General features: G+C 44.6%; 1 protein-coding gene across 2 annotated transcripts in view; it reads left to right on the forward strand.

The window, feature by feature from the left end:
* LOC137384581 (A disintegrin and metalloproteinase with thrombospondin motifs 16) overlaps positions 1-27,757 on the forward strand; it is a 375,653-nt gene that overhangs the window by 304,632 nt on the left and 43,264 nt on the right. For both annotated transcript variants that reach the window (XM_068058730.1, XM_068058724.1), the window contains one exon: positions 17,857-17,983. In XM_068058730.1, coding sequence (XP_067914831.1) covers positions 17,857-17,983 — 127 coding nt within the window. The remainder of the gene's footprint in view (positions 1-17,856; positions 17,984-27,757) is intronic.

Below are 27,757 nucleotides of genomic sequence, written 5' to 3' on the forward strand. Positions count from 1 at the left end.
GCAAAGCTTGTGGAGAAGCAAGGCAATTTGGATAACAACTTGTGGATTTCCGCATTTAGCTGTGCATGTGCGGTGATGGAAGTTGCTATCCGATCTACTGCATAACAACAGTAAGCACTGTTAACCTCACCATTATTCTTAATGCAAAATCTGGGCCATTTCAAATCTATGGTTTTATAACATTGAATATTGTACCTGAACTAGTGATCAGTAACTAATACTACAAACATGATTGTTTAGTTAACAGCATATGGAAAAGCATTTGGAACTTAATGCAGGAAATACATGGCAAATTGAATGATACATAATACATCAAATAAGCAAACCGCAGGAAGGTGTATTGAATCTGTGTGTTTTTTTTTAACAAAACTTGAAAATACATTCATCGCTACATGTGGAGGCAATGCAGAAAAGGGAAACAAAATGGATAACTATGAGGAGAGGTGAAAGAGCCTGAGATTATTATTCTGAAGGGGAAGGATTGGGGAGATAACACATTCAAGATTCAAAGGTGGATAGAAAAATTAAACCGGAATAATATGTTTATGATTGCTGTAATACTCAAGGGCTGGCGTCTTTTACCAAAGCTTGGAAGAAGGAAGGTGCATTTTTGTTTTTCCTACTTTACACAGAACATGATGAATATGTGGAATGGATTGTCTACCGGGGACAGTGGAGGTAGATCATGTGGAGGTAGATAATGAGAATCAAATGGGCATTTGAGGGAGTTTGCAACTGAGAGCTTTTAGTTTTGAGATGAGTCTAATTGACTGAAAAGTCTTTTCCAATCTTGTACTTTCTTATGTTCCTATGTATACAAATAGACGTCGCATTGTAACCTTATTTAACTCTTAGAAATCTGCATGTGAAACCTTTTTACAAAATTCTCAAATGGTTTAAAGAATCAGCCTTTTGAGGGTTTTGCATGGTTTTAGTTTTACATGTGGCACACACAAAGTTTTGTGGAACGTTCTACGGTAAAGCTATATTCCCAACCAGTCTTTCACAGCTCATTGAAACTGTTTAATATAAATGGACATCATGCATTCTGCCCAATATGTGGAATTTGACATTTAAAACTGCATTAAAGCAAACATTGAAATGAATACGGATAAGACTTCAATATGCAATCTTCTAAGAAATTTAAATGATTTTATGGACAAGTGATTTTGATTATACTTTTATTTTGAGGGTAATAGCCTTGAGACTTTATCCCATGCTGTACAGCTGTTTCGCTAATGCTTTACAGTTGCACAGATTGAGAGGCATTTCTGCTACAGCACTCTCAAAATAGTTAACTTTCTATCAATCATTTCTACTGAACTGCATTGTTGATCTCTGGTCAGATTCAGGCCTGTGCCCCTCTGAGTATGAGTCAAATGCTATACCTGCTGTGCTGGTGAACTTATACCAGAGTATAGAAACACAGTGAAGCTTTTTCATGTTTCAGCATTTTACATTGTGATAATTTTTCAATATTGGAATTTCAACACTGTTTTAGGTCAATTAAATAAATTGCAATGTTGTTTGTATGACCAGGAGAGAATTACTCTGATAATGCTCAGATACCAGTTGCAATGATGAGGAAGAAAGGGCTAAGGTCCATGATCTGGGTCTTCACCAGCCTTATGTTGCTCCCAGATTTGCAGAGCTCTCTTGGGGTGGTGGGTAGTCACAATACAAGTTGTTTGGGAGGCATGTAAGTAAGAAGGGAGTGGCCATTACTGACTTTCACACCTCTTTTTCCTGAAGGTTCACCGGAAGGCTCCCAAGCTCAGGGCTACCTTGAGTAGAAGCCATCTGATCCTACCTTACCTCCTCAGATTGGAGGGTCTGAGAGGGCAGGCAGTAAGAGGAAGAAGGCCCAAAAGGTAAATGGCTTTTTTCACAGAGATCCATAAGAGCTGTTTTTGAAGAGCAGCAGAGGGCCCTGCAAACAGTGGTCATTATCACCTATAAGGCGCGATCAGTCCATAAATTTGTATGAGCTTAGATTAGATTTGTTTATGATAATGTCAGAGGGTTAATGATCCTGGAATCATATTGCTTAAAACAAGTTGATTTCCAAAAAATGTAAAGGAAACATCTGCACAGCCTATTGGAGCAAGTTGACAATCAACACCAATTGGAGCAAAACATATTACAGTATAATATTGTAGATTTTCAAACTTTGTAGCCTGATGGCACAACACACGCATAATATGGCTGTACTTCTGGAACAATCACGTAGAGTTACATAGAGTCCACAGCACAGAAGCAGGGCATTTGGCTCACCTTATCTATGCAAGGTCTATGCCCCACACAAACCTCTCCCACCACTCTTCATCAAATCCTATCAGCATATCCTTCTATTCCCTTCTCCTTGTGTGTTTATCTAGCTTTCCCTTAAATTCATCTATGCTATTCACTTCAACTACACATTGTGTTGGCACATTTCAGATTCTAACCACTCTTTGGGTAAGAAATTTCTCCTGAATTTCCTATTGGATTTATTAATGGCTGTCTTACATTTATGATCTCTAGTTTTGAACTCCTCACAAGTAGTTTTATTTTATCCACTTCGACACTATCCAACCCTTTCATAATCATAAACACCAAAAAGTTGGTTATGGCCCATTATAGGGCAGTTCGTCACTTGCCCATACACATTGCCATTGAGGCAGACAGCACGCAAACTTGGTGCTGCCTCCTCACTTAAATGATTGTAGTGTTGGCCTGTGTGGGTCCCATGCTATTGTCTGAGTGAGCACTCAGCAGGGGGCCTAGCAGCATGTCCTGATCTCACGTGATGCAGCCAGCCTGCTCCTTTTAAAGGCAGTCTGCCCCCTCAAGGGGAGCTGCTCTCCATGGCCGAAAGCTGACTGCCTGTACTGACATTGGCTGTATGTAGGAGGTGCATAACTGGAGTACCAGGAAAGAGAGCGGGCTCTTAGTTTCACAGATGTGGTGCTGGAGGCCTTAATGGCAGAAGTGGACAGGAGAAAGGCCATGTCTCTGCGGCGAAGAGGAGGAATCCAGGAGGCTCTCGAGGACCATCCTCCAAAGGGAGTGGGAGCAGGTAGCCAGGGAGGTCAACTGCTGGAGTCTGACCCTGAGGAACTGGCTGCAGTGCCACAAGAAGTTTAATGTCCTCATGCAGGTGGTCAAGGTCAGTCACATATAATCTCCTACCCATCGCTCCACCAGCCTGTCTCACTGCTCAATGCACCATACCCCATCACTCATCCATCAGCAGTCCCTGGCTCTCAGGACTCGCACCTAAAATCCAGATACTCTACCTCGCCCTCACAAACATTCCAATGACTCCAGCCTCACACCCACCTCTCGCTGCCTCCACATGCCTTCAGCTAGTCATCTGTGACATGCACATCGCCCAAGCCCAGTGCCACACAATTACTGACATTCTTCCCTCTCTTTTGCAGGATAAGGTCATACACAATAGAAGAGGGCAGGACAGAACCAATAGGTGAAAGGATGCCTGCATCTTCTGAGCCCTACAGAGGAAATGGTGGTCCTCATCATGGGCTGGCTGCGACAGCCAGTATCACTGAGAAAATTGAGGATGACTGTATGATACTGCCTCATGCCCCTTGTCAACTCCCATCTCACCCTTATCCTCCTATCTGGCATGATGTGCAAGCTGCTGATGGTGTGACCATGAACCTCTTGCTTTACACCCCACCCCCTTCCCTCAGTCCAACCTTCCCCTTTCTTATTTTCTGCTTTTAGATACCCAAGAACTGCCATCTGTCCAGCCACAGCACAGCCAAGAGGAGGAGAGACAGGAACATCACAGAACTAATGAAGAAGCAGGGCCCTCTGCTGCTCTCCAAAAACAGCTCTGATGGATCTCTGTAAAAAAAAAAAAGCCATTTACCTTTTGGGCCTTCTTCCTCTTGCTGCCTGCCCTCTCAGACCCTCCAATCTGAGGAGGTATGGTAGGATCAGATGGCTTCTACTCAAGGCAGCCCTGAGCTTGGGGACCTTCCGGTGAACCTTCAGGAAAAAGAGGTGTAAAAGTCAGCTACCAGCTCAGATACTGACACTGCATGTATCTTAGAGGCTAGTATAGTGTTGAGATCTGCATGTGGTAACACATCGGACACGAGTGGGCTGCAGTCAGTCCCGGGGGAAAGGATAGTTTTTATGCCAGCTCCACAGAGGGTGAGGTTGCAGGCAGGTTCTGCGACAAGGGATTCCGAGGAGGATTCTGATGGGGCGGCATCCAGGACAACACTGATAGGATGCACACCAGGATACTTGGTGCATTGGCTGGCCTGCCAGACAACATCTGATCACTGTTGAGCATGGAGATGTCCGGCTCCAACTTGGCAGAGTGTATCGCACAGAGCTTCCCCTCTCCTCAGCCTCTGCTTCGTCTCCCTGTCGTGTTGCAGACCTAGCAGCGCTGCAACTGCAGCCCCCGCACCATTTGCAGCCTTTGTCACCAAATCCTTTGCCCATCCATTGAGGCTGTAGCAAGTCCCTGCCAAATCCAACAACTTGCCACAACACCTTCAAAAACACTCCACGGTACTTCCAGAGTCTTTGGAATTGCAGAAATTCCAATTTCCTTACCTGCAAGTAGGGTGCCTGGCTCTTTGGGTAACACCAGTGGTGGTTCCCTCTTGCAGCTGTACTCATGATCTTTGGTGAGTGACAAGAGAGTATATTGAATGGATCTGCATAGTCCAAGTTTGTAAATCATGTATCAAATCAGCGCCACGTGGGCTGCAACAGAAGCAACTGGGGTGAGTACCACTCGGAGAGCCTCCAGCTTCAATAGCGCTGCTGGCTCTAGCAGACTATGGATATGAATTTCACACCCAAAGACCTTTATCAGTTCACCCCTCAGCCTTCTCTACTCTAGAAAATGGACCCCCAGCCTTTTCAAGTATATCCTCTCCGTTCTGGTATTATCCTTGTGAATGCTTTTTTTGAGTGCTTATGACCATACGACCGTACAAATTAGGAGCAGAAGTAGGCCATTCAGCCGATCGAGCCTGCTCCACCATTTAATAAGATCATGACTGATCTGTTTCTGTCTCGAATTCCACACTTCTATCCCATTTTTATAATATGGAGACCAGTACGGTATGGAGTACTCCAAGTGTGGTCTAATTAAGTTTCTATACAGGTGTTATGACCTGGTGAGAAAGAGGTCTCGGGTTCCCTTTCAGCCTTCACCTGGTCTTACTGTAACAGGGTTTAATTTTAAACACACCGTGTTTTTAGCTGCCCCTTGGTGAATCCTTGTTCACCGCTTTCCAATTATAAGGCAAAGAAACCAGCACAAACAGGCTTTCTTATGTTTAAAGAAGAAAAGTTGAAATTTATTAAACTTAAACTCTAATTTGGTTAACGCTTACGGATAAACAACGCACCCCATGCTTGCATGCATACACGATACACACATGCAAAATAGAGACAGAAAAGAGCAAAAGAAAAATAAAGTGGAAAAATTTGAGGCAATATCTGAAGAGTTGTTGTTATGGTTCTTCGAGCTCACTGTAAAGTCCTTGATTGTAGGTAGATCATGCTTTTCATTGGGGCCCTGTATTCTTCTTAAACCTTGTTCATTGTCGGAGACTTTTCTCTCTTGGGGTTCATGTGTCATCATTGGATTCAGAGGTTTGTGAGAAAGAGATGGGAGTAGGCGGACAGGAGAGATCTTCTCAGTTCAAGAGCAAACAGACTTTCTGCCCAAACTGTTTGTACAAATTCAAACATCTCAAGTTGCCCAGCAGGTTAGTCATGTGACTAGCTGGTTTGACCATGTTCGTTGGTGTATTCGGCCATCTTAGCAGTCAACCTGGAATGCGAGTTCCCCCACCTTCAATGTCTGGTGATCAAAAGTCCATTGTGGGCTGAATGTGTCAGAGAATGGCTGCTTTGACCTTCCAATCACTGTCTGTTAATATGCAAATGTCTTTTCCGCCACGGCTGATCTGTTTAACAAGTCCTTTCTTCGCTCCAGTAACAGTTTAAAATCAATGTTTATGACAAAATTAATGTGCCTCATTCTTGACAGGTGGGAGCTTAGCAGGGCAACGGTTTTAGTACAACTTCTCAGCTTTTCAATTTTATCTCTCTAGAAATAAACCCCAGCACATTGTTTGCTTTTTTCACCCTTATTAACTTGCATCACTACTTTGTGATTTGTGTATTTTTACCCCCAGATCTCTTACCCCCTTAGGCACTTATTTTCCAAGGCAAATGTGCTTCCTTATTCTTCCTACCAAAATTAACAACGTCACACTTATCTACATTGAAGTTCATTTGCCAATTTCATACCCCTCATGCTTGGGCAGGAATCGGCTGGCCCACACGATCTTTGGGTGGCCAGTTAACAGTCAGGAGGCATAGAAGCCAACCATTGAGGAAGTGGAGGTGGGGTGAGAGCTGAAGTTGGGTCATGCCATGGCAGGTGCTGCCACCTACTTTAAAGAGCTATCAGCGCTGAATATAATGGGAACTGCTTGGAAACCTTAAGAAAGGAAGGAAAGCGACAGCAAGAATGGCAGAAGAAAGACCCCGATGGTTCAGTGATGCCTCCCTGCAGGCTCTCCTACACCTGCAAGGGCAAGGCAGGAGGTCCTCTTCCCCAAGGACAGGAAGAGAAGACCACCACGCGACTCACCAAGAAAGACTGGATGGAAATTACAGAGGAGGTAAGCACCTGACCTCCTTCTGGGGTCATCCCCAGAATATGGATCCAGTGATGCAAGCACGTCATCTGCCAAGGTGAGTACTCCATACCTCTTATCCCTTTGGGACTTGCATGTGGAACACAAGAGGGTGAGTTTGGTGGAGAGGGAGTGACCACCCAGTTGGTGGCAATGGGGTTAGGCAGCAACATAGCCTGCCAGAGGCATGGCTGATTTCAGTGAGTGGGGCCTGTCTATGATTGCTGACCCCCACAAGGTCCCTCGCAAGTGGCTGCATGCAAGAGGCATTCATGTGAATCCATCGTGGACAGCTGATCTGCCACAAGCATTGGTGTTATGCTTGTCCTTGTGGGGAAACTAACAGTGTTCACCTTTCTGCTTGTAGGAGCAGACAGCCCATAACTTCAAGGAATGGGCCATGGAGGAGGAGGCATTAGAACTCCCAGGGCAGCATGGTGGCTGTTCCATCGCTGATGTCGAGACAGGAGTGCAGACCCAAGAGAGTGACTGGCGGACTGCAGAGGCACAGTGTTTGTGTGTCCAGCACTGGACACATGGAGCTCCATGCTAGGAGTAGTTGGAAAGACGCAATGGGAAGCGCATAACCCTTTAATCTATCTGTTCTCTCATTCAGGTCAGGCTGAATAGCAGAGACCAGAGGACAGCCACCTGCCTCTAAGGAGGAGGAGGAGGGAGCCTCAGAGGGTACATCTATCCCAACATTCCGCTGCACCCTCCACTAGTGCAGATACTCTAACACCGGTGGGAATCCATTCCTGCTTAGATTCAGAGACACAAGCTGGTGAGCACAGCACAGACGTGCAAGAGCAGCTGACAGAGGCTGTGACAGCTGAGGCCACTGACAGTCAGAGAACTACCTGTGGCCAGGGCCGTGCTGAGCCCAGTCTGATGACATGCGCCTGGTGTTGTCAGCAACACAGCAATTGCTGCAGCTGCAGTGAGAAAGGAGCATCTGGCGGAGCTTACAGAGGCTATACGCACCCAAGCGCAGATATGGAAGAGTCCATCCAGGCTTCGAGTGCTGCAATATCTTTAGGTGGGTGCATGCTTGGCTTCCTTCATCGAGAGATTGGCAACCTTCATGGAGAGCTAAATCCAGCAGATCACTCAGTGGATGCCAGAGATGAATACGACCTGCATGTCATCGCCTTATCCATGATCTCTGTGCAGCAATGGCTGGGTGAGAGGGGGACAAAGCGCCTGGAGTCTCCACCAGGTCCTCACACTTCACAGGGAGGCACAAGTGTGCTTGGCAAGTAAGGAGGAGCAGCTGCCTTCTGCATCTGGGTGCTCCTGTCAGAGTGCTCCTGTTGTTGACAGCAGCTCCTCAGCCCCTCTGCCATTGACACCAGTGCCTCAAGTAGCTGTGATGACAAAGGAGGGTCATGCACCTTTGCAGGAGTCCCTCAGTATGCCAGTGCCCTCCAAGCCTCAGGCAGCCAGAGGATGACCACTGAGGTTATTCCAAGCTACGGGGCAGTAAAGTCAGCAGCCTTCCTCCACCTCAGTTACAAGTGCAGCAGGAGCACCACAAAGGGGCACGGGCAAGAAATTTAAGAGCACCTAGCTGCACTTGAGGTTCACGGGTGAATTGAGTATAAAACTGTGAAGCCTCACCTTTCTTCTGCCGTTTAATAAAGGATTTTTTGCTGCCCTTTTGGACTTCAGTTATACACTGGCTCCCTCAAGGGGCTGATTGTAAGGGACTTGACGTGGTTGAGCATCTGCGCGATGTGCAATTGGGCACAAGGCAGTGGAATGGTAAATGAAGGAGGCGATAGCAGGACTGCAGAAAGGTAAGGCTTTGTTGGTATGGAACCAACAGGTAACAAAGGTCATGTGAAACATCTGTGTATTCGCGCGTCCCAAGCCTCCCGTGCATCATGCCTGTGGTCCCTGGGGTCCTTCATATTGCATCGCCTGGTAACAGCCTTCTCCACATCCTCATCATTGGAGGAGGCAGTGCAATCCATAAGATCCTCATTGTTCGAAGTGTCCCCCCTCCTCCCTTTGCAGCACCAGTTTGTGAGGTGCACAGCAGACCACCACGATACGCGAGTACCTCACTGGGGCATACTGAAGCACGCCATAGGATCGATCAAGGCACCAGAATTGCATCTTCATTAGCTCTTGCCTCATGGCAGGTGTACTGCTACCCTGCATCTGGGCATGGGCTCCTCACAGACTTTAGTAGCCATGTCCTCAGTGGGTAGCCCTGGTCTCCGAGTATCCATCCATGAAGGTTCGCACAGAGGGGGATGAAAAGCTGTGGCACCTGGGAGTACCGAAGTATGTATTCTGCATGGCTGCTTCCCGGGAACTGTGTGCACACCTGAAGGATCCATCAGCAGTGGTCACAGACCAGTTGGACATCAATGGAATGGATGCCTTTCCTGTGGATGAAAGCTGCCAGCTGGTCTGTGGGAGCCTTTATTTTGAATTATTGAATTATTAATGGCCACATGCATCGAGTTAATCACACCCTGCACCTGGGGGAATCCAGCAATAGTCCCGAACCCAGTGACTCTCTCAGCTTGACTGTCCTGACCGGTGCGGAAATGTACATACTCGCTAGCCCCCTGAACAGGGCATCAGTCTCCAACTTGATGCATCGATGTGCTGCAGATTGCAAGATCCCGCACATATCTCCAGTGATAGCTGGAAGAATCCGGAGGCATAGATGTTATGTGCCATGGTGACCTTCAGCTCCACTAGCATTAGTTGGCCACCACCTCCCATGGGGCTCAGCGCATCCTCCAGTGATGGCCTCCCCAGAGAGGTGCAGTCTTTGGAGACACTACCGCTCAGACATTTGTGGGTAGCTGAACCTCGGACTGTAGGCCCTCTCTGAATTGCAGCCTCTTCTGTGCACAGGAGGCTGGTCACATGTGCCCTTCTCCTATGCCCCCACCCCCTGGGGCAGGACCTCTTTTTTGGCCCTGAGGTTTCTGATCTGCTGCCTATGGCTTGTCCTCTCTCCCTCTCTGCTGCTCCTTTTCCTCCTCAGGAGGTTGCCAATGCCTGAGTGAATGAGGCCCATGGCATGTGGCCTCTCTCAGTTATCAAGGTCTCTTATGCCAATAACCGTCCACCAACCCACTGTTTCTTGTGCTCAAGTGTCAATGCACACATGGGATTCTGGCAGAACACTCTCACAGTGCTGGCAGCATTCCCCCGATCCTGCCTTTGTTTGCCAGTGCCCACGCTGCTGCACCCTCCCTCGCACACCACGCTGGCTTTCTCGATGGCGGCCGGATGAAACCAGCACTGAGCTCTCGCTTGCTTGCTGTCTCTTTTTAATCGGGCAAGGCTCTGAAGCCCCGTGGTTCCTGTTTGTAAAATTTTAAAAACCTCTGTAGAATCGCTTTCAATTGGCTAATTAATTGGCTAAATTACCTGCCAACTACCTTTGTGCGTAATGTCTTCCCGCCATTTGGATCACCATTGCGATAATCCAGCAGCAAAGTGAAGATGTCGGGTTTCCACTCCAACATCTTCCATGCCAATATTCCGCTCATTCCATAACCAACCACCCCTCCCCCACCCCGCCCCCGTTTCCAAGCCCATCCTCAAAGGTTCCTGGAAAATACCGGCCAGGCTTACCTCATATAACAACACTCTACTCTCAGGAATTAGTTTAATGAACTTTCATTACACCCCCTCTAAAGGAGGTATCTCCTTCCTTGGGTATGAAGATGAAAATTGTACACAGTACTTCAAGTGTTCTTATGAAAGTCCTGTACAATTGCAACATGACTTCTTTACTCTTCTACTCAAAGTCTCATGCAATCAAGGCCAACATACCATTTGCCTTCCTAAATGCTGCACCTACATTTTAACTTTGAGTTTCATGTACAAGGACACACAAATCCCATTTAATATTTTTTCCTGATTTAAAAGATACTCTGTTTTACTATTGTTCCTACCAAAGTGAATAACCGCACATACCAACATTATACTCCATTTGTGACCACGTTGGCCATTCATTAAACATGCCTCTATTCCTTTGCAGACTGCTTGCGCTGAATTTTTCCACTTATCTGGAAGTTCTGCCGCTGGGGCCGAAGTGAGAGGTGACCCTGCTTTGGCTGGCAGCGGGACCCTGGGCAGTATATTGCCAATAGTGGCCTGCCCCCAAGAGCTTCTGGCCCAGTCAGATCGCTGGCAGCTCGGCAGCCTCAGCAGAGGTTGCAGCTCCAGGGAGAGGGCGCCTCAATGGCAGGGCGCCCTCGAAGACAGGTGAGTTTGGTTGGGGGACTCCGGGGCCAGGTAGAAAGGCCCCGGCGATTGGCGAGGGGGGTGCATGGTGTGCTAGTGGCACCATTTCTGCAGGTGCAGCCATTGCAGTGGGGAGCTCCTCCTTGGGCCATGGATTGCCCACCAAGGAAGCTCCCCGCCCCCCCGGAGACCTCTAGGGTTTACCTAATGGTTTTCTCACCGGCAGCAGGCCCTCCTGACGCAGGCAAAATGACTGTGGAAGTGGGAAGTGGCCCTCATCTAAGTGACACAATTTACAGTCAGGGGAGTGGCTGCACCACCACATTTCCCACTGCTGGCAATGTGCCTTGTGGCAAGAAGGCATCGGGCTCTCCTCCTGACGCTTTCCCCCACCATATTGCCAGCCCCCAAGAATCAGGAAAGTTCAGCCCTTTGTGTCCTCCTCTCAACTTACTTTCCCACCTGGCATTATATTAGCAGCAAACTTTGATATATTACATATTTGTTGAGAATATTCCATTGAGCAGTAAAAACTCCATGGGAAAAGTGATCCATCTGTTGCTAACTATAGAGGTTAAGGATAGTATTAGATTAAAAGAAGAGGCTTAAAATGTTCCAAGGGTAGTAAGCCTGAGGATTGGGAGAATTTTGAAACCTGCAAAGGGTGACCAAAAAGCTGATATAGAGGGAGAAAATAGAAATTGAGAGTAAACTAGTAAGAAATATTAAAACTGATTGGAAGAGCATCTACAATTAATTTCAAATAACTTTGAAACTCCAAATATATTGAATCCACTCGTTCCCCTTTTTCTACCTTGCTAGTTACATCCTCAAAAACTTCAAATAGTTTTGTCGAACACGTTTTCCTTTCGTAGGACCATGTTTACTCTGTCTGATCATACTGTGATTTTCTAAGTTCCCTGATACCACTTACTTAATAATGGATATCAGCACTTTCCCAACAGACTGACTGACTCATAAATCTCTCACTCCTTTCTTAAATAGTGGTGTTATGTTTGCTACCTGTCAATCTATTGGGACCACATCAGAATCTAATGAATTTTGGAAGATAAAACCAATGCATCCACTATCCTTGCAACCGCCATTTTTAGAACCTTAAGATGTCGTCCCGGGGACTTGTTGGCTTTCAGTCCCATTAATTTCTTCAGTACACCTTCTTTACTATTAATTACCTTAATTTCCTTACTCACATTAGACACTTGGTTCCCCATTGTTTCTGCTTTATTTTTTGTGTCTTCTACTGTGAAGACAGGCGCAAAGGGCTGAATTTTTGTGGTCCCCCAAAGTCAGTAACAGGGGTGGGAGGGTCCCAATAATTCCAGCGCTGGGTGGCATGTCAAATTCAAGGCACTGATCCTGGTGCTGGCAATAATACCTAGGGCGGGGGGAGGGCATAACCGGAATCCGGCTCTCCCCCCAATTGAGGCCAACTAAACTTGTTAAAGAGCTCATTAAGAGCTTGTTGGAGGAAGAAAGTGGAATATTTAAAAGGTCAAACAGATTTTAGAAGCTGTCAGCTGAGGGAAGGTGGTTACACAGTGGGGAACGATCAAGGAGTCTGAACCAGGACAAAGGGAGACTGGGCACTTAGTAAGGAGGTGCCCTTGGATCTGCACAGGTGGTAGGGAGAGTGGGCATTCAGGCTTTGAACGGGGCTGGGTCCCCCTCCCCCAATTCATGGCATCGTGGGGGCAGAAAGGCAGAGTGCAAGGCTGCCAAGCACAATTGGGCAGCCACCTGCCCAGGCGGAAAGCTCCAACTGGCAATGAGAGCACAACTGTCATATTTTGGGCCCAGTGGCGATGAGAGAAAACATCCTCCACAGGCAAAGCAGAACCCCATGCATCACAAGGGCACGGGAGAGGAAAGAAGAGCAGGAAGGCAATGGAGACCACAGTCTCAATACAGGACCTATCGCCGAAGACGGAGCTACCTCGAGATGACTGAGAACCAATGCTGCAGGAGACTGCGACTCTCCAGGCAGATGGTCACAGAGATCTGTGCCCTCATCAGCGAAGACCTTGCACCGCTAGTCACTGTGGCCTTCAACTTCTTCGATTCTGGCTCCTTCCAAGGATCAGTTGCAGACCTTAGTGCCATATCAAAAACAGCTACACAGCACTGCATTTCGCTGGTCACTGATGCCATCTTTGCCTGAGTTGGACAGCACAACAAACAATGCCTTACAGGGACACAAGGCATTGGGTTTCGCCTCCATCACTGGATTTCTCCCAGGTGCAGGGCATCATCGATTGCACCCATGTGCCATCAAGGTACCCAATGAAATCCATCACCATGGAAGGACTCCAACTCCCTCAATGTCCAACTAATCTGCGACCACAACAAGGGCTACTTCCTTGTATGCGCTCACTTTCCTGGCAGCTGCTATGACTCCTTCATACTCCATCACTCTAGGATGCCTCAGATCTTCACCCCAACCCCAAAGTGCGTGGATGGATCCTAGCGGACAAGAGAAATCCCTTGAAGAGATGGCTACTGACCCTTCTATGGGAGCTCCAGACGGAGGTACCGAGGTGATATAACCGTTGCCACCTGCTTAGCAGGATAGGCATTGAGCAGGCCATTGGGCTTCTGAAGATGCGATTCCAGTGCCTAGACTGGTCAGGTGGTGCCCTCCAGTATCCTCCTGCAAGGATTTCAGTAATTGGTCTACTATGCTCTCCATAACATGGCCGTCCAGAGAAATGTGGACCTTGAGGGCGGTTGCACCCTAGAAGCAGACAGCTCATCGGGGGAGGCGCAGGAGCAGGAGCTGAGAGAGGAGAAGCAAGAAGATGTGGAGGGAGATGACGCTGAGCAGAGAGGTGGCCCTGCTGCACAACGAGGTGGCCGCCAATGCCGCCTCCTCCTCTTCCTGCCACTTTCTGGGAAGAGGACCTCCTTCCTCTCCCTCATCGATGAAGTGAGGGTCTGACTTACCCCAGGTGCCAGGCCTCCAGCTCCCCTGTGATTTCTTGCTTTCCTCTGGTGCAGTGGAAGGCTTTGGCACAAACCGCAGATCTCCCTTAGGACTACCAGCAGCCTCAGTGATGGCTGCCGTGGGGAGTCTAAATGAGTCCCACCTCCATTCCTGCCCCCATTGGTTCTAAGTGGACAGGAAACCCATCTCCAAATCACCTCTGTGAAATTTGAACCTTAGGGTTGGATTTTGTGTGCATACCTGTTACAATCTGTTTTTATATTTCTTGCTAGGTTTCTCTCATTCTATTTTCTCCCTTTATGGCAGCTTTTTGGTCACTCTTTGCTGGTTTCTAAAACTCTCCCAATCCTCAGGCTTACTTCTCTTGGCAACATTATAAGCCTCTTCTTTTAATTTAATACTATCCTAACCTCTTTAGTTAACAACGGATGAATTACTTTTCCCATGCTCAATGGAATGTGTATTCGTAGAGAATTATGAGATATTTCTTTAAATTTTTGCCTTTGTTTATCTACCATCCTGCTTTTTGATCTAATTTCCCAATCTACCTTTGCCAACTCACCTCTCACACTTAAGTAATTGATTTAATTGAAGTTTAATATTGTATCATATAGTTTAAAACAAATGTTGTCTGGTTTTAAGGAAGTTTTGGTATGTGTGCATGTAAAAATATTGGGCCAGCATTTCTGTCAAATGTAACAGTGAGACGAATGGAGACTAAATTCAGGCAAGGGGCAGATATGCAATAAAACACGGATATCCAAAAGTTGCTGTCCGTGGTAGACTGCTCTGCAGTTAGCTGCACAAAAACAGCATTTTGTCATCTGCCTGATTAATGCATTGAATGGCAAGAAGTTGCTGTATTTGCACTGCAGATGTGAACTAAACTTGCCACAGAAAGTTAAGTCTTTTTATTTCAAATCTAAGTACCTTTTAGCAACATGATAAGAGCTAATTACTGCCAATCGATCTTTATTGCATGAATAGCTGACTAATAAAAGTGTGGAGTCTCATTCCTTCAGGTCTTCATTGTTGGAGATTTTGAAGATTTTTTTTCCTTTCTATCTCTTTTTCTCTCTCTTAATTCATTTTTCCTTTCCCTCTGCTTCTCTCTGTACCTAATTTGACATTAAATTCACCCACTCAAAATCATTCTCCTTCGCTGCACTTGTGTTGTTTATTTCACAATCCTTCAATCTTATTGGTTAAGGAGCTCTACAGTTTCTTCACCGATTCACTCAGTTCCCAGATTCCCAGTTTTCCTCACTATGATGTTTTCAGTATGCACTTTCAGCAACTTGCCGTGCAAAAACTTCAAAAACCTAAACCCCCAAAGGCAAGTCTAACTAATGCTAGATGCCTTTGGATATCCTGCTACAGCAAAATCTCAGCCAATACACCTGTAAACAAGTGCTATATACAATAATTTACTTACAGTTGTTCTATTTTTATCAAACTTTTGCGTCACCTTTTTCTCATTATAAATTCCTATGAACTGCCCAGCACCTTCACCTGAAGACTGCACTTGTTCTTTGTGCAGGGAATCATTATTCTAGAATCATTGTTGTTTTTCCAATAGAAGAGAAATGAATGTAGATCCTGTAATTGTTCACTGCATTCTGCTCTTTTAAACAGGTATTATCTTCATGAAAAATTTCAGCAAAGCTATGTGTAATCATGGAATGGTATAAATTGCAATGAAGCACATCATGGCATGATTCGCAAATAATATTGTGATGAGACTGATACATGGCCTTCCTCTTGCCCTTGCCATTAAGATAAATCTTCCTGGTACTTTTGCATGAGAATAATACTCTTTATATAAAAAAAAAACAGTTCATCTTAAATGTTTTGTGAAATGAACAAACGCACTAGCTATGCTACAATCACAATGGATATATTCATCGAAAATGTCAAATATAAGTTCACCAATTAGCATGCCGAGCACAGTGTATTACTAACTGGATACTAAATATTTGATAGCATTTGGTTTGATAATTAATGTGATACTTTTATTTGAGTACAAGATTTTGATGCTCACTTTCGGCACAATTCATCATTGTAGATCATTATACGATGACATACTCCAAGTCATAAAAATATTAGCAGAATTGACATGTTATGCATTTATTTACTTTCTTCTCTTTCTCTCTCTCTCTCTTGCTGTTCTTTTCCTACTATAGTTTGTAAGTAGTTTTGTCACATCTGTTAGAACTGGTAACAGGCCTAATAGAATCTTGATAATAGATCTGTGGGAGGTGCACAAGATGGCATGAGTTCACTCAGCCTGAGATTTTGTCCTCAGCCTCCACTTCTCTAGAGGGCTCAATGTAATTTAATATTAACAGAATATTTTTAGGATTGCAATGGCATAAATTAAAATTCCTAATTACAGTACAATTGAACAAACATCGAGAATAGCTCTAATAGAATTTTGTTTGATCAAACATTTGGTGTAACCCAATCTGTTTTGAATGTGATCAAAAATTTGATCTAAACGAGGACTGAGCTTATTTCCTCCTTGTAAAATTAAATTTCATTTGTTTTTACGAATTCCGTATTTTTCCAATACATATCCCATAGATTTTACATTCTGCTTTGTGATATCAAAAAGTTTATTCAACAAAGCTATTTAAAGTATGAGGACTATAATAATTTGCCAGCACTAAGTAAAAAGGTTCAGTTGAAAGTAATTCAATGAAAAATAAAACACTTGAACAGGTAATAATTTGTGGCAAAAAGCAGAGTATGATGAATAGAAAAGGGTTTCTTTTCTTTATTTAAGGTATTCAGAGTGGTCTGAAATAAAGGTTATGCATTCTATCAATTCAATTTTGCATGATGATTCTTGTTTCAAAAGAATTTCCAATTTAGATATGAACTAAAATCTGCTTTAATTTATATTCTGTGGTGAAGGAAGGAGAAAAAGAAATTTACCTGTCATCCGAGTGGGGTGTAACAAATCAGCATTGTACGTGGAAATGGCAAAATGAAAGTTAAAGTTTTATCAGACCCTTTTAATGAGAATATTTCAATTGTTTTGATTAATTAAGGTTTCTTCATCATTGGCTTGTTCTAAGCAACTATTCTTTCTGAAATTTCCTTACTCTGGAGTGCCATCCCCTCTGCCAGTTACCTCTCTTCGAGCTTGTCACAACAAAAACTTGTATTTATATCATAGCTTTAAGATCGTAAAACATCCCCTCTGCAGTTGCCATTTTTGGCAGCTATCCTCTATGTAATTACCTTGTTCATGGTATCTGTTTGCCATTGTCTTGATCTGCTGCCTGTCTTTTCCATCGATTCCTTGCAATTAATGTCTATCCGATCCTTTATTGTCTTGTTGCTGATACCCATGCTCTCCATCTTTGCCTTACTCCTGCTGCTTGTCTTTTCAAATATCTTGTTCTTGGTGTCCACTGTCTGCCACAGCCTGGCTCTTGTTATTTGATGCCTCTGCTTCCTTCTTGCTTTTACTGTTTTGTTTAAAAAAAACTAAGATTGTGACTACTGCAGGCCAAACAAAAACAAATTTTGTTTAACCAAAATGATTTTCAATGATTTTTGGGAAACCAGGAGGAACATTAATGTTTGATCCCTCTAATGAGCAGTCATCTGTGCACCTCAACTGGGATTGCTTTCCCTCTCCTCCAATTCACCAGGACAGGATGAGCCCCATGTGGAGCTCACAACCCCTCTGCTCAGCAAGTTACTCCAAAAGCAAAAGCATCTCACCAACAGAATGCAGATGAAGCATGATCTGGTTCCATCATGCGAGCAACAGGCTCACTCTTCCAGCCTCCCGTACAATGGAAGCAGTCTCTCTCTTGGATAATTTTATATTTAGACTATACCAGGATATTTTCAGTATTATCATTCTCTGCATAGATTGCTAAAATAACTTTCAAACATTTTGTGGTTTAAAATCTCATTGAATGCATTAATGTTTTGATGAAATGTAAAAAAATGTGCTCTTATTCACTGCAGGTCAAATGACAACAAAAGTAGCGTGTTACCGTGATCTTCGTGCACAGGTAAACCTCTCTTTCTGTAATCCAAGGAGTCGACCAGCCACTGGAGTGATCTCTTGTAATGTACAGGCTTGCCCTGCAAGGTAAGAGCTTAAAGTACTAAAATAATTTATTTACTGAAAATTTAAACTGATTTTTTACTTTACAAAGAAATTTAATTAGCAAATGGATACATGCTAAAATTTGCAAGTGGTAAGTTTCATTAAGGGTTTGGGATGTTGTCACTACAATGCTCCTGTCTTTCGGTGTCTGTTGGTACACGTAATTGAGTTTGATGATGACAATGAATATTATAAAACATGGCATTTCTGTGAGTAAATAGTGAGCTTTTTCTAATTGGTGAATGCACTGAATTGCTTTTACTGCTAAAATATACTTTTATAATAGATTATTATTGCTCAGCGTTGTTGATGTTCCTATCAAAAAGACTGAAAAAAATTGTTACATGAAAGATTGCAATGTGAAAGTATTTAACTTTACAGTAACTACATGAATGAAATTGGGTGATGTGGCACCATTGTAAGTCCAATTTCCCAGTAAAGGCTACATTAGATTTGGAAAATTGGGTGGCCGGGGGTGGGGGGAAATTTTTTTTTAATTCATTCATGGGATGTGGGTGTCAGTGGCTAGGCCAGCATTTATTGCCCATCCCTAATTGCCCTTGAGAAGATGGTGGTGAGCTGCCTTCTAGAACCACTGCAGTCCATGTGGGGTAGGTACACCCACAGTGCTGTTAGGAAGGGAGTTCCAGGATTTTGACCCAGTGACAGTGAAGGAATGGCGATATAGTTCCAAGTCAGGTAGGTGTGTGACTTGGAGGGGAACTTGCAGGTGGTGGTGTTCCCAAACATTTGTTGCCCTTGTCCTTCTAGTTGGCAGAGGTCGCGGGTTTGAAATTACTATTGATATACATTAATCACATTGTTATGAGTTCATTTTAAGCACATAGACCATGTGGGTTACATGATTTAATTCCTCCCACAGTTCTCTCTATGGTCTAATGGTAATCCAGATTGTTTCCTAAATATTTTATACAATATGCAATTAAGCGAGTATGGTATATATAGATGCATTATAGTAATGTCATAAGTAGATTAAAAAACAGCTTGTTTAACAAAGAAACAATGTTTCACATTTTGGAATATAAAATAAGTAATTTCCCATGCCACAAGCTAATTTTCATTAGTTTTTGGCATCAATTATTCATCAGAATTCAACGAACTAACTAACTTAAAGAGGTGATTCAGTAGTATTACAAATTCAGATGCATACATAGTGCGAACAGTTCGTGAATAATTGTGCTACCTTTTGCGAATTAGGACACAAATAAGGTTTGGTGAGTGGGTGGGGGTGTTTCAGTGCAGGATCCCCGTGCAAATGTCAGCCTAGCTTCTAGTCATGTGAGGAGCACTCCGGAGCAGGCTGCAGCCCCAGGTAATGAGCCTGCAGCTGCTAGTAGGAGCATGGGTTCTGATCCCCGATTTGGGGGGGGGGGGTAGGGGGTGGGTGGTGATTGTATGGCGGGGAGGGATCCGATCCAAGGAAAGTGGGTAAGCTTGGGGGAGCCAGGGGAAACACTCCTGCTCCTCCTGGCTCACTAGCACTGCCGTAGAGGCAGTTAACTTCTTCCTGAAGCTGTCCTCCTCTCCCTTCAGATGATGGGTCTCCTGAGGCCTGGGAAACCTGGCCAGCCAGGGTTAAACCTGTAAAACGGGTTAAATCTGAAGTTCCTAGACTTATCAAAACATTTAAATGGCCAGCCTGCCTCCTGGGAGCAGGTTGGCTGCCATTTCCTGTCCCGCTTCCATTAAACCCAGAAGTGGGCAGGTTGGGGTCGGGTTTGAGGTTTTTAAAATGTTAACGTCTCACCTGACCCCAACCTGCCTGGTTTAGGGGTTAAAATTCAACCCTAAATCTGGGTTTATCCTGCTTCTTGTATCCCTGAGTAATGCATGAGATCTGTTCATTGCTGCCCTTCATTTTTATTTTTCATGCAAAAATAATTCTGTTGTGTGAGGGCAAGTTATTACATATTTTTTTTAATATCTATTTTGGTAGTTTCATTGTGCTCCCGCTATAGGCACACCTTTTGGTCAGAGATCTAGAATGTTTGGTAATCCTTGTATCAGTCAATGTATGAGTCAGTTAACCTGCAGCTGATTGTCTTAAAAGTTCTCTGGTTGCTTGAGATTTGGTATCAAGTTGGGAGGGAGGCTGTAACGTTGAGTGCAGGAACCAGAAATTTCACTGGAAATTGGTTGACTGGAAGGGCCAAATCTAAGGTTAGGCTGAAGAGATGTTGGGGCAAAGTAATGAAGGCTTTACTGTACCTGTTTTGAAACACATACAGTTTAGTGTACAGTTACAGTTGCTTTACGTAAAATATGCGAACACATCTCATGAGGTTAAAGAACAAGTGTGAAGATGGCTCAAGGCAAAGAGCAACTCTCGGCTGAGGACCATACCCTTTATGCAAGTAGAAGGCACAGGAAGAGAATGGCAGGTTAGGGCTGAAGCATTGCTGGTGGTAACAATGTTGGGAGCAGGTTATAGAGGCAAGTTACTACTTTATTTTTTATATTGGCTGGGTTGACTGTACAGATTGAGGTGGAAAACTCTCATGGTAGCTGAAATTGGTTATTTTTCGCAGTGGGAAATGCTAAAGTGGAAGTTCAGACTAAGAGAGAATGCTGCATCAATGAGAAAACTCAAGCATGACCTATGGGTTTTTATAACCTGACCTGCCTAGCAGAAACTGGGCAGAAAGTGGTGGGAGCCTCAAATTTTAACAAACTAAGGTCCTATTTCATCAGTATGACCCCAATGCAGTTTTAACCAGAAACCTGAGCTGCGCTGATTTCCACGAGCAGAAGCAAGTCTACAGCTGTTCTTCAGACACAAGAGGCCCTTCAGAAAAGTCTGAAACTGTCCTTTGTGGAGCCAGGAGAAGCTGGAGTAATTCTCCAATTTCCACATGGAAAATTGAAGCTTCCTTAACCAAACTCGCTGTCACATCCCCTTTCCTAATTCCTTCCTACAAGACCCTCCTATACACCCCTTTTATAGAAACTTTTAGGGAATCACATCAGGCATTAAGAAACTGCATTCACTATACAGATATTATTTTGGGAATGCGAAAGTTAGAATAGCAAAGAAAAGAACATGAAACTTCAAATAAAGTTTTTACACCACCATTCATAACACTAGTTTTCAAATATTGTTAACTTGGTTCAGCTGTTACCTCAATATTGCCTTTGAGTCAAAAGATATGAACCCATAATCTGGGCTCACAATTTGTTAATGATGGTTTGCTGCATTGTTAATGGTACTGTCTTTTAGATGAAGGTAGAGTTTCCACTTTGGGCATAATTGGGAAATGGTACGCAAAATGTGCTCGAAATTGCACTGGTAAGGTTACAGTTCAGGTTTCCACTAAAAATCATTTATATAATCATAAATATGAAATCTTCCATGAACGAGCAGAAGCATAATAAAACTTTTTTCTTTCCATTTAAAAGATTTTTTTATTCATTCATGGGATGTGGGCACCGCTGGCAAGGCAGGCATTTATTGCCCATCCCTAATTGACCTTGAGAAGGTGGTGCGCTGCCTTCTTGAATCACTGTAGTCCGATATGGTGCAGGTACATACACAGTGCAGTTAGGGAGGGAATTCCAGAGTTTTGGCCCAGCAATAGTGAAGGAACAATGATATAGTTCCAAGTCAGGATGGCATGTGACTTGGAGGGGAAGTTGCAGATGGTGGTTTTCCCATGTACCTGCTGCCTTGTTCTTCTGGGCGGTAAAGTTCACGGTTTTGGAAGGTGATGTGGAAAGAGCCTTGGCAAGTTGCTGCAATGCATCTTGTAGATGGTGCACACTGCTGCCAAGGTGCACCTGTGGTAGAGGGAGTGAATGCATAAGGTAGTGGATGGGGTGTCAATAAAACAAGCTACTTTGTCCTGGATAGTGTCTAGTTTCTTGAGTGTTGTTGGAATGGCATCATCCAGGCAAGTAAGGAGCATTCCATCACACTGCTGAATTGCGCCTTGTAGATGGTGGACAGGCTTTTGGGAGTCAGGAGGTGAGATTCCCAACCTCTGACTGAGTGGCTAGCAGACCATTTTGGAGGGTAGTTAAGATCAACCACATTGTTGTGGGTCTGGAGGCACATATAGGCCAGACCAGGTAAGGACAGCAGATTTCCTTCCCTATAGGGCATTTATGAACCAATGGAGTTTTAATGACAATCTGGTAGTTTCATGGTGACCATTACTGATACTGTCTTTTATTTCATATTTATTTAATTAAATTTAAATTCCCCAGTTGCCATAGTGAACTTATGTCATGGGATCAGTTCAGGCTTCTGTATTACTAGTCTAGCAACATAACCACTATGTTATTGTAACCACCAAATAAAAGGTATTCATTGATGTATTTAAGAGTGGTAACCTGATGTAGTTTTATCCATAGAGCTGAAAATTAATTGATCACAAAAAATAATCATTATTAATAAGTGAGTCCAGTCCTGCACCTATGAGTAACCTGATTTAAAATCACTGTCAATTACTTTAAAAAGTTATACTGAACCATTTACTACTTTCATTGGTGTAACGAGTCAGTTTCTCTGTGAATTAAATATTTTTTAACATGTAAAAGCTTTTTCTAAAAAAGCGTGTGTACTTAAAAAAAAAAATGAGCGTAATTTGAAGACTTTTGCCTAACCAGCACAATCAACGGAAACTCGGAATGTCGACCTGAGGGTGTGGCCATTTTTGTGGGCATGGCCTGATCCAGGCGAATTGAATCTTGAACCAGCAGAACAGTTCGTAAGTGTTTTTGGTATAATTCATTTATATTTAAAATTCCCCAATCCCCAGCGTATAAATCAAGAAATAGTAGGGGCTTGTAAGAAACGTACTGCTATAATTGTGGGCGATTTTAATCTTCATTTCAACTGGACGAACCGAATTGGTAAAAGGTAGCCTGAAGGATGAGTTCATCGAGTGCATTCAGGAAGGTTTCGTGGAACAACACGTTCTGGAACCAACCAGGGAGCAGGCTATTTTAGACCTGGCATTGTGTAATGAGAGTGGATGAATAATTGATCTCATAGTAAAGAATCCCCTAGGCAAGATTGGTCATAACATGATAGAAGCTCACACCCAGTTTGAAGGTGAGAAAATTGGGTCTGAAACTAGTGTTTTAAATGTTTTTTTTATTCATTCATGGGATGTGGGCAACGCTGGCCAGGCCAGCATTTATTGCCCATCCCTAATTGCCCTTGAGAAGGTGGTGGTGAGCTGCCTTCTTGAACCGCTGCAGTCCATTTGGGGTAGGTATACCCACAGTGCTGTTAGGAAGGGAGTTCCAGGATTCTGACCCAGCAACAGTGAAGAAACGGCGATACAGTTCCAAGTCAGGATGGTGTGTGACTTGGAGGGGAACTTGCAGGTGGTGGTGTTCCCATGTATTTGCTGCCCTTGTCCTTCTAGTTGGGAGAGGTCACGGGTGGAAGGTGCTGTCTCAGGAGCCTTGGTGCATTGCTGCAGTGCATCTTGTAGATGGTACACACTGCTGCCACTGTGCGTCGGTGGTGGAGGGAGTGAATGTTTGTAGATGGGGTGCCAATCAAGCAGGCTGCTTTGTCCTGGATGGTGTCGAGCTCCTTGAGTGTTGTTGGAGCTGCACCCATCCAGGCAAGTGGAGAGTATTCCACCACACTCCTGACTTGTGCCTTGTAGATGATGGACAGGTTTGGGGAGTCAGGAGGTGAGTTACTCACTGTAGAATTCCTAGCCTCTGACCTGCTCTTGTAGCCATGGTATTTATATGGCTACTCCAGTTCAGGTTCTGGTCAATGGTAATTCCTAGGATGTTGATAGTGGGGGATTCAGCGATGGTAATGCTGTTGAATGTCAAGGGGAGATGGTTAGATTCTCTCTTGTTGGAAATGGTCATTGCCTGGCACTTGTGTGGCGCGAATGTTACTTGCCACTTATCAGCCCAAGCCTGGATATTGTCCAGGTCTTGCTGCATTTCTACATGGACTACTTCAGTATCTGAGGAGTCACGAATGGTGCTGAACATTGTGCAATCATCCGCGAATATCCCCACTTCTGACCTTATGATTGAAGGAAGGACATTGATGAAGCAGCTGAAGATGGTTGGGCCTAGAACACTTCCCTGAGGAACTCCTGCAGTGATGTCCTGGAGCTCAGATGATTGACCTCCAACAACCATCTTCCTTTGCGCTAAGTATGACTCCAGCCAGCGGAGGGTTTTTCCCCTGATTCCCATTGACCTCAGTTTTGCTAGGGTTCCTTGATGCCATACTTGATCAAATGCTGCCTTGATGTCAAGGCCAGTCACTCTCACCTCACCTCTTGAGTTCAGCCCTTTTGTCCATGTTTGAACCAAGGCTGTAATGAGGTCAGGAGCTGAGTGGCCCTGGCTGAACCCAAACTGAGCATCACTGAGCAGGTTATTGCTAAGCAAGTGCTGCTTGATGGCACTGTTGATGACACCTTCCATCACTTCCATCACAGTGGCGCAGTGGTTAGCACTGCAGCCTCACAGCTCCAGCGACCCGGGTTCAATTCTGGGTACTGCCTGTGTGGAGTTTGCAAGTTCTCCCTGTGTCTGCATGGGTTTCCTCCGGGTGCTCCGGTTTCCTCCCACATGCCAAAGACTTGCTGGTTGATAGGTTAATTGGCCATTATAAATTGCCCCTAGTATAGGTAGGTGGTAGGGAAATATAGGGACAGGTGGGGATGTGGTAGGAATATGGAATTAGTGTAGGATTAGTATAAATGGGTGGTTGATGGTCGGCACAGACTCGGTGGGCTGAAGGGCCTGTCTCAGTGCTGTATCTCTAAACTAAACTAAACTAAACTTTACTGATGATAGAGAGTAGGCTGATGGGGCGGTAATTGGCCGAGTTGGATTTGTCCTGCTTTTTGTGTACAGGACATACCTGGGCAATTTTCCACATTGCAGGGTAGATGCCAGTGTTGTAGTTGTACTGGAACAGCTTGGCTAGGGGTGCGGCAAGTTCTGGAGCACAGGTCTTCAGTACTATTGCCGGAATATTGTCAGGGCCCATAGCTTTTGCAGTGTCCAGTGCCTTCAGTCGTTACTTGATGTCACGTGGAGTGAATCGAATTGGCTGAAGTCTGGCATCTGTGATGCTGGGGACTTCAGGAGGAGGCCAAGATGGATCATCAACTCGGCATTTCTGGCTGAAGATTGTTGCAAGTGCTTCAGCCTTATCTTTCGCACTGATGTGCTGGGCTCCCACATCATTGAGGATGGGCATATTTGTGAAGCCACCTCCTCAAGTTAGTTGTTTAATTGTCCACCACCATTCACGGCTGGATGTGGCAGGACTGCAGAGCTGTTCTGATCCGTTGGATGTGGGATCGCTTAGCTCTGTCTATCGCATGCTGCTTACGCAGTTTGGCACGCAGATAGTCCTGTGTTGTAGCTTCACCAGGTTGACACCTCATTTTGAGGTATGCCTGGTGCTGCTCCTGGCATGCCCTCCTGCACTCTTCATTGAACCAGGGTTGGTCTCCTGGCTTTTTGGTAATGATAGAGTGGGGGATATGCCGGGCCATGAGGTTACAGATTGTGGTTGAGTACAATTCTGCTGCTGCTGATGGCCCACAGCGCCTCATGGATACCCAGTTTTGCATTGCTAGATCTGTTCGAAATCTATCCCATTGAGCACGGTGATAGTGCCATACAACACGATGGACGGTATCCTCAATGTAAAGGCGGGACTTTGTCTCCACAAGGACTGTGCGGTGGTCACTCCTCCCAATACAGTCATGGACAGAAGCATCTGCAGCAGGAAGATGAGGTCAAGTATGTTTTTCCCTCGTGTTGGTTCCCCCACCACCTGACGCAGACCCAGTCTATAAGTTATGTCCTTTAGGACTCGGCCAGCTCGGTCAGTAGGGGTGCTACTGAGCCACTCTTGGTGATGGACATTGAAGTCCCCCACCCAGAGTACATTTTGTGCCCTTGCCACCCTCAGTGCTTCCTCCAAGTGGTGTTCAACATGGTGGAGTACTGAGTCATCAGCTGAAGGAGGGCGGTAGGTGGTAATCAGTAGGAGGTTACCTTGCCCATGTTTGACCTGATGCCATGACACTTCATGGGGTCTGGAGTTGATGTTGAGGACTCCCGGGGCAACTCCTTCCCTACTGTATACCACTGTGCCACCACCTCTGCTGGGTCTGTCCTGTCGGTGGGACAGGACATACCTAGGGATAGTGATTGCAGTGTCTGGGACATTGTCTGTAAGGTATGATTCCGTGAGTATGACTATGTCAAGCTGTTGCTTGACTAGTCTGTGGGACAGCTGTCCCAACTTTGGCACAAGCCCCCAGATGTTAGTAAGGAGGACTTTGCAAGGTCGATAGGGCTGGGTTTGCCGTTGTCATTTCCATTGCCTAGGTCGATGCCGGGTGGTCCGTCCGGTTTCATTCCTTTTTATTAATTTCGTAGCGGTTAGGTACAACTGAGTGGCTTGCTGGGCCATTTCAGAGGGCATGTAAGAGTTAACCACATTGCTGTGGGTCTGGAGTCACATGTAGGCCAGACCAGGTAAGGATGGTAGATTTACTTCCCTAAAGGACATTAGTGAACCAGATGGGTTTTACAACAATCGACAATGGTTACATGGCCATCATTAGACTAGCTTTTAATTCCAGATTTATTAATTAAATTCAAATTCCACCTACTGCTGTGGTGGCATTCTAACCCATGTCCCCAGAGAAATACCCTGGGTCTCTGGGTTACTAGTCCAGTGATAATACCACTACGCCACAGCCGTAAAGAAGACAGAGTTGGCTAAAGCAGACTGAGGAAATAGGTTACAAGATAAGACGATAGAGAAGCCGTGGCAGACGTTTAAGGAGATATTTCATAACTCTCAACAAAGATATATTCTATTGAAGAAGAAAGATTCTATGAGAAAGATGCGCCATCCGTGGCTAACTAAAGAAATTAAGGATGGTATCAAATTGAAAGAAGAGGCAACAATTCTGCGAAGATTAGTGGTAGGCCAGGAGATTGGGAAAACTTTAGAAACCAGCACAGGATGACTAATACTAAAGGGTAAAATTAGAGTGACAGAGTAAACTAGCAAGAACTACAAAAACAGACAGTAAAAGCTTCTGCAAGTATATAAAAAGAAAAGAGTAGCTAAAGTAAGCATTGGTCCCTTAGAGGGTGAGACTTGGGAATTAATAATGGGAAATAAGGAAATGGCCGTGACTTTGAACAAGAATTTTGTTACAAAAACAAGAAATGCTGGATTCACTCAGTAGGTCTGGCAGCATCTGTGGAAAGAGAAGCAGAGTTAACGTTTCGAGTCAGTGACCCTTCTTCGGAACTGACAAATATTAGAAAAGTCACAGATTATAAACAAGTGAGGTGGGGGTTGGGCAAGAGATAAAAAAGGAGAAGGTGCAGATTGGACCAGGCCACATAGCTGACCAAAAGGTCACGGAGCAAAGGCAAACAATATGTTAATGGTGTGTTGAAAGACAAAGCATCAGTACAGATTAGGTGTGAATATACTGAATATTGAACATCAGCAAGTGCAAACCTGAAGAAAAACAACCTGAAAAAAACAGTGGGTAAGCAAACTGAACAAACTAAGATGAAATGAAATAAATGCAAAAAAAGATTGTAAAAAATGTAAAAAGGAATGCAAAAAAAAGGAAGAAAAAATAACTAAAAATGACTAAAAATGAAAGTAAAGTGGGGGGCTGTCATGCTCTGAAATTATTGAACTCAATGTTCAGTCCGGCAGGCTGTAGTGTGCCTAATCGGTAGATGAGATGC

Source organism: Heterodontus francisci, chromosome 2 (assembly GCF_036365525.1).
Source record: "Heterodontus francisci isolate sHetFra1 chromosome 2, sHetFra1.hap1, whole genome shotgun sequence".
Lineage (NCBI taxonomy): Eukaryota > Metazoa > Chordata > Chondrichthyes > Heterodontiformes > Heterodontidae > Heterodontus > Heterodontus francisci.